The following is a 7,391-nucleotide window of genomic DNA, read 5'->3' as shown; positions in this document are numbered from 1 at the left end:
TATATATATATTTGTGAGTTTATGTATGATTCATTTTTAAATTTATTTTTTAAAAATGATGCCAGTTCATATGGTTATTGGTTAATGGTTATTGAATTTTGAAAAGAAAAAAAAAATATATATATATATATATGTGGAGATAATTATTTTTCGAAATTCTTGTTATATAATTTATGTTAATTTTATCAGGTTATGAGGAAATAAAATGTAGCACTCCATTTTGTATGGTTGCTCCTCCAAAGTTGGAGGATTATTGTTGTCCACTTGGTGAGGGGAAGCATGCAAAACGTGTCCTCCATTTTATGGATTAATGTGAATTTCTTTTTCTAAGCTTACATAAATATATAAGGTCACCCATGAAAAATTACGATGGATCAGTGGATGTGACTCTATGGGCTCACGGGATTAAATGCCCATTAATTCAAAACTTGTTTTAGTCAACTTTATTAAAATCAGTTCGGTATTGAGTTATTGGTTCAACCAGTTACTCATTTCGGTACTTATTCTTGTTTGAATCGGTAAAGCTTGTCGGTCCGGTTCAATTTTATAACAACAGTTTTAGTTCGTAGAGTATGACGAAGTAAATACATACATTATGATCGTTTCATATACAGAAGAAACTAACATATAAAGCACTGCAGTTCCTCATTAAAAAAGAAGATGAGCTACTCAAGGGCGTCTGAACAAATCATTTGTCAAGCTTTCCTCACATACCGGAACACATGCATTTCGACGAGATGCTACATTTGATGCTAACTCAGTTTGTCTATTGAAATTTACTCGGTTTAATTCTGTTTTATGATTTTGAGGGTAGCTCCTCAAAGGCATGTTTACATTTAGCAGGTTTTTCCTCTCTGTTCTAACTCATCTTAGATTTAAAGTTAGTTTGTTTTCTACTTCATTTCGGTTTGACTTATTTTGCATTAACTTAGCTCATTTCTCACTTTACTTAGTTCAAATTATCATATTTAACTTAATGTGTTTCCACTCCATCTTATATTGACTTATTTTGTTTAACTTGGTTTTTTCCATTTAAGCGAATTTAGCTTGATTTGAACATGATACACTCCCCACTTCAATTTAGGATTCGAGAGGTAGTGGTGGGGCAACGTATTATGGAAGACACCATCAATGATCTTAAGCATGTTGGGACATATGTCATCAATTTTTTTGTCCTAGTAAACGTTTGGTTCGACCACATTATTTCAAGAAGAAATCTTGTTCTCCATAAGTTGCTCACTAGTCCTCTCCTCGGTACACTACCTTCTCAAGGTCTTATGGGGGATCTTGCAACTTGTAGTCGGGGGGGGGGGGGGGGGCACATTAAGAGAAGCACCCAAATTGGTGTTCTCTGACTGAGAATCAAGGGTATGGTGACGTGACACTGGAAACTTAGGTCCCTTGAGGATCACATCATATTTTATAGATGATCCTCTAAGCTCCTTCGACCGATAATTTTTTAGCCAGAATCCATGTAAGCAATTGATTTGATATTCGTATTGTTGCATCTCAGCCCCTGACTGAGTTGCTACTCACCATTGTATCTGACCTCCCACTCACATCGAATGTTGGACCCGCCTTCATAGTTTTTTTAGAGAAGTCTCCTGATGTGTTGGTTTCATGTTTCTCTTAAGGTTATGCCCTTTGCTCAAAACCACATTTAGCTTGGTATGGGCCCTTTGGAGGGGGCTCAGTCTTTGATTTTTCTACCGAAACTTGAGTTGAGGACAAAGTCAGATCAAATTTAGGGACATCGACGTGTTTACTTTCTTAAGAAGTATACTAAGTTACATGATAATACCCATATGACTTTGTCACTTCGACACCCCTCAAGTTCATATACTTATTAACACTGCAAGCTCATGCTCTAGGCTGTCAACGAATCTCGACAACTTGAGCACTCCTTTTTCTTCTTTATAAATTATAGTAAGATGTATACTCTCTCAGACTCATCCGTGGTGAATGCATAATGACTAAGGATCATGAACACATGGCTAAATAGATGATTCCCCAATAAAATTATTGGGTAGAGAAAACAAATCTAACGGCGAAAAGAATGAAGGACTTAAGACTTGGTTTGACAAGAACCTTTCAAGTTTTTTTGTCTATAGTACTAGAAATCGTGATAACACAAAGGTTAATGGTTGGTAGTTGTGACATCGAGGTCGATAATTTGGATTTCCTACAACTAATGAACATGATGATTCACCACTTTCCAAATCAGGTGATTAAGAGAAAAAATATATAAAGAAAAACAACAGGATAACCTAATATCAATGGTGATGGTTAAGTGGAGTATTTGGATATTTGCCACCTTTTTTTGTCTTGAGTCTTGACCAATATATCATCATAGTCGGTAGCCGTAAAACTAATATCTTACCCAACAGTCGACACACTAAGCAGTATAAAGACTAACCGATGAGTTTTTTCTCATTAAAAAGAGTTGGGAATCGAACTCCAATCAAGTGAAGTATGAATTAGGATGAAAGGATAAAATGATTTAACTCAGAAGAAATCAATTAAAAAAATTTGAGAGGCAGATTAAATTGCAAAATAGCATATGATAAAATAAAATGGAAAATAGGAAAAAGAGTGGACGAGGAAACAACAACATAAACTACCAAGTTCCACAGGTCCAGGGTTTTGGTTGGGTTTTGCTCCTCTTCCGTTCCATTTCCAATTCCTTCAATTCTCAAATCAAGAATGCTCTTAACTGTTTGAGAAGAGAATCATGCATCGACGCATCACCCTCTTCTCCCTCCGATTCCTCTCCCACAACCCCACCACCACCACCACCGCCGCCACTCTCCACCACCACCACCGCCTCTACTCCTTCACCCCCTTCCGCCGCCCCCCACCTGACCCCAACGACCCCTCCACCCTCCTCAAGGAAGACGGCGTCTCCCTCTGCTCCCAAATGTGGATCGACAACTTCCGCCACCCAGACAGAGTCGTCACCAACCTCTCCTCCTCCCTCCGCCGCTTCGAGCTCTGGCTCCTCGCCTACCAGAAAGTCCTCACCGACGAAACCGGCGCCTACACCCCACGCAGCACCATCCCCAGGTCCCAGCTTGAGGACCTTCTCGCCCTCCGCAATGCCGTTCTCGATGGAAACTTCAAGTGGGGTGCCAGGCTCAAGTTCCATATCAAGTCCCCCAAGGACAAAACCGATTACGATTCGCTCTCGAAGAGGAAGATTAAGATCATCCTCACCACCACACAACCTGCACCATTTCAAGATAAAATAGTTCAGGAGGTTTTGTTGATGATCCTTGAGCCTATTTATGAGGCTCGGTTTTCGTCGAAGTCCTTTGCGTTTCGTCCGGGGAGGACCCCTCATACTGTTTTGAGGGTCATTAGGAGGAGCTTTGCTGGGTACTTGTGGTATATTAAGGGTGATTTGAGCACTGTGTTGGATGGGATGAAGGTGGGGTTGGTGATCAATGCTGTTATGAGAGATGTGAGGGATAAGATGATTATTGATTTGTTGAAGTCTGCTTTGGTGACGCCGGTGGTCACAACTAAGGTTGATGACAGGGAACCGAAGAAGAAGACGAAAAGGAAGTATCAGAAGAAGAGGGTTTTGGCTGAGGATGAGCCTAAGCCTGATCCATATTGGTTGGATACGTTTTTTGGATTTGCACCTGAGGAGGCTGAGAAGGTTCCCAAGTGGGGGCATTGTGGAGTTCTGAGTCCTCTTTTGGCTAACGTTTGTTTGGATGAGTTGGACCGTTGGATGGAAGGGAAGATTAAGGAGTTTTATGTTCCCTCCAAGAGTGATGTTATATGGAACAGTCCAGAAGGGCAAGCTGAGCAGGGGAACACGTCATGGCCGGAATTTGTGCCTACGAGCGGACCTGATAAAACTAGGAAGATTGATTATATAAGATACGGAGGTCATATCTTGATTGGGGTTCGAGGCCCTCGGGCGGATGCAGCAACCCTGAGGAAGCAATTGATTGAGTTTTGTGATGAGAAGTTAATGCTCAAGCTTGATAATGAGAGCCTTCCTATAGAGCACATAACTAAAGGTATAATGTTTCTTGATCATGTGTTGTGTCGGAGGGTTGTTTATCCGACTCTCAGATACACTGCAACTGGTGGTAAGATCATAAGTGAGAAGGGTGTAGGGACCCTTTTGTCTGTCACTGCGAGCTTAAAGCAATGCATTAGGCAATTTAGAAAGTTGATGTTTCTCAAGGGTGATAGGGATCCCGATCCCCAGCCTTGCTTCAGGATGTTTCATGCCACTCAAGCTCACACCAATGCTCAAATGAACAAGTTTTTGGCAACTGTGGTGGAGTGGTACAGGTATGCAGACAATAGGAAGAAGATCGTGAACTTTTGCTCTTACATCATACGAGGCTCACTTGCAAAGCTGTATGCTGCAAAATACAAGCTTCGATCGCGTGCGAAAGTATACAAGATTGGTGCCCGCAACCTTAGCCGTCCACTGAAGGAGAAGAAAGGGCAGTCTCCTGAGTACCATAATTTGCTGAGGATGGGTCTTGCCGAATCAATAGATGGACTCCAGTTTACAAGGATGTCTCTTGTACCCGAGACAGATTACTCACCGTTCCCTAGTAATTGGAGACCTGACCATGAAAAGTCATTGCTAGAATACATAAAACTAGAAGATCCAAAGACTATGGAGGAACAGCAGAATTGCATCAGAGAACAAGGTCTTGTTACGCCTCAAGATTATATTTCAATGCTTGTTTGGAATTACAAAAGGAATTCTCTTCCTACGGACCATCTTTCATCATTGAAGAGCAATGAAAGTGTTGTAGGACATCAGCCTTTGCTAGTTGCCTCAAACCAGGATGACAATGACAACAAAAGCAAAGAGGAAGAAAATGATGCAAGGATGAATCCAGCACAAATGTAGCAGAAGGTATTGTAATATGCACTCACAAAGAAGCACCTTTGTTTTTGTATGTGGTCTTTGAATAGGAATTTTGAAGATACCTTTGTTCTTTTCACATAACTTCTTCCTTCCTGCTTTTTGACCTTCTAACAGGAAATCTAGTTATTAAAATGTGTTACAAGAGTGGTAGCTGTTTCAAATATAAAAAACCATTTACATGCTTTCTTTTAATATCTTTAAGCTTTTAGGAGACTTAGTCATTGACTTGATATTAGAACCTTGTATGGCAAATAGGTAAACAGTTTGGTCCTTGCCACTGCCATTCATCTAAATATAAATAAATTCGAGCACTAGGTAGGCTTCAGCATTCCACGGCACAAACCCATAGGTCGTTTGTGTGAGTTGGTATCTTAGAGATATAGATATTCTTCTGGTTTTACCTAATAGCTTTAGCTTCCGGGAGACTTTGTCAGTTTGTCTTGACCTTGCTTTTACTTTTATGACGTGATTGTCATGATACAATAGCTAATCATTTCAAAAGTCTTCATAAATTTTAACACTCTTCGCGATCTTGGGTTAAATCCAGTGTTCTGTATAAGATTGAGCATGAGAATATCATGCTGTTATACACTCCATTAGAACCAAATTGGAGGTATAGTTTGGTCGTTTTAATAAGAACCAACTTGAAGTGTGTACTTCATTAATTATAACCCTTATTTTATTGTACACTCTCCCTTTCCACTCTCCAATGCATTAATGGTGGAACTAAATTAAAAAAAAAAGTGGGTCAAGGGTAACTCTGGAAAGTTAATATAACTTGAAGACAAATTTAATGCAGCCAGCTACATTAACTACATTTCTTAATGGACTCTGGATAGTTATTTGATTCTTATAATGAGGGAGTAGTTTTTATATTACGACTTTGCTTCAGTTTGAAGCTCCCTGCTTCAGTTTCAAGCTCATTTGGGGCAGTGATGGTCACCTTTGCAACATAGTTAATGGTGAATCAATTATAAACTAAAGTAACAAGTTTTTGTGTTTCCTACCCCAGTACTCCCAGTGATACACACCATGATGGTGTAGTTAATGGCTATCTTCTTAGCTACTTCCCCAATAGGGCATAGTGATGACTGTTTCACATTATTTATATGATGCCACAACTTTCTTAAGCAGTTAGCGACTTTGCATAGTGTTGTAATCATTAGAGAGATGATACTCTTTTGTTGAGTACCATTTTAATAAAATACATATGGAAAATATTCTCATGTTAAGTTTGTCATTCTGATTAACAGTAGTTAGCACCATTCTGCCACCAGCCACATCCAAGGTTAACCATGTTGAGAGGGGTTGGCTACATCAATCCTGTATCATGGGTTCATGAAGCCTCGTTGTCGTAAATCCTGCTTAAGCACCTAGATTGAATTTGTGTCAGTTTTAGTAGTCATCTCTCACAAGTCATAACTACTTACTAGCCTCCTTGACCCAGCACTAGATAGCTCGTTGAATCCCTCATCATTCCTTATTTTCATTTGGGTTTCGTAGGTTCACATTTTGTTAAATATTTATTAGTATAAGTGAATCAATATCCTTCCCTCCTTGTTGTCTAGATGTTTGTTGAGATTCTTAAAAATCTAGATGCACACATATACTTCTAAAACGCTAGAATTTGTCCCCTGCCCCCACCTTCTTCTGCTTCATTGGCTTCTAAACCTATACTCTTCTGCAGTTCTGCCTCTTTCACGTTTAACATTGGTTTTCCACTTTTCATGTTAATACTTAATAGTATACCTATCTGTCAGTGACTTTGTGATTTGATTTTATGGCTTCAATTACGCGTTGTCATGTTAGTAGCATTGCCTATTTGCCTTGTTGAAATATCTGTCTGACTCAATTACATAATAGTCTTGCATCTTCGATTGTCTTTCATTATTTAGAATCTCAAGTTATGGAATCAACCAGTGCCCAATGTTACACTCTGGCATCTTCTTTGAATCTGCTTGATGTCCAATAAACCTTTTTTTCGCCCATTTTTTTTTTCAGGTTGACAACATCTTTATCTTTCCCACCATGGATGCTTTGCCAGAGAAAGGGTATAATGACTGAAAAGTGAAGTTATTTTGAGCAGGCATCTGACTTGGGAAAAATACTGGGATTTCCACTCTGCCCCGACACTGGGCTATCAGATGGAGGTAAAAGATCTAAGCACGTAAAATATGGAATCCAATTCAGCATGATATTTTGGAGTGCTATATTGGTGAGTCCATCGGAAGGAGTATGCAGCTTTGTATGCAAGTCTATTAAGTGTGCTTCTTGTGAATGCATACAAGGCAAGAAGGGAATTGAACTCCAATAGGATCATCTCAAATATCATCTCGAAGTTTTTAAAATGGCCATTTGTTCATATGTACTTGTCACCTTTTTTAAGAGTTGAATGTATCTTCATCTCTTAGTTCTTGCTTGACCCTGATTACATTGATATGTATAATTTTTTCACTTTCATTTACACGTCCAGCAGTTAAGTGAA

The 7,391-nt window shown here is 39.3% G+C and overlaps 1 protein-coding gene across 1 annotated transcript; it reads left to right on the top strand.

The window, feature by feature from the left end:
• Window positions 1-2,589: 2,589 nt before the first annotated feature.
• Window positions 2,590-7,391, top strand: LOC130724380 (nuclear intron maturase 2, mitochondrial). The gene is made up of 2 exons (XM_057575590.1): window positions 2,590-4,894; window positions 6,908-7,391. The coding sequence occupies exon 1, from the start codon at window positions 2,732-2,734 to the stop codon at window positions 4,886-4,888; it is 2,157 nt and encodes a 718-aa protein (XP_057431573.1). The 5' UTR covers window positions 2,590-2,731; the 3' UTR covers window positions 4,889-4,894; window positions 6,908-7,391.

The sequence above is a fragment of the Lotus japonicus genome, chromosome 6, assembly GCF_012489685.1.
Source record: "Lotus japonicus ecotype B-129 chromosome 6, LjGifu_v1.2".
Lineage (NCBI taxonomy): Eukaryota > Viridiplantae > Streptophyta > Magnoliopsida > Fabales > Fabaceae > Lotus > Lotus japonicus.
The sequence above is the reverse complement of the archived record's forward strand: the minus strand, read 5'-3'. Positions and strand labels throughout refer to the sequence as shown.

Coding starts and splice junctions, on each gene's coding strand:
- LOC130724380 (XM_057575590.1), top strand. CDS start 2,732: ATGCATCGACGCATCACCCTCTTCTCCCTCCGATTCCTCTCCCACAAC.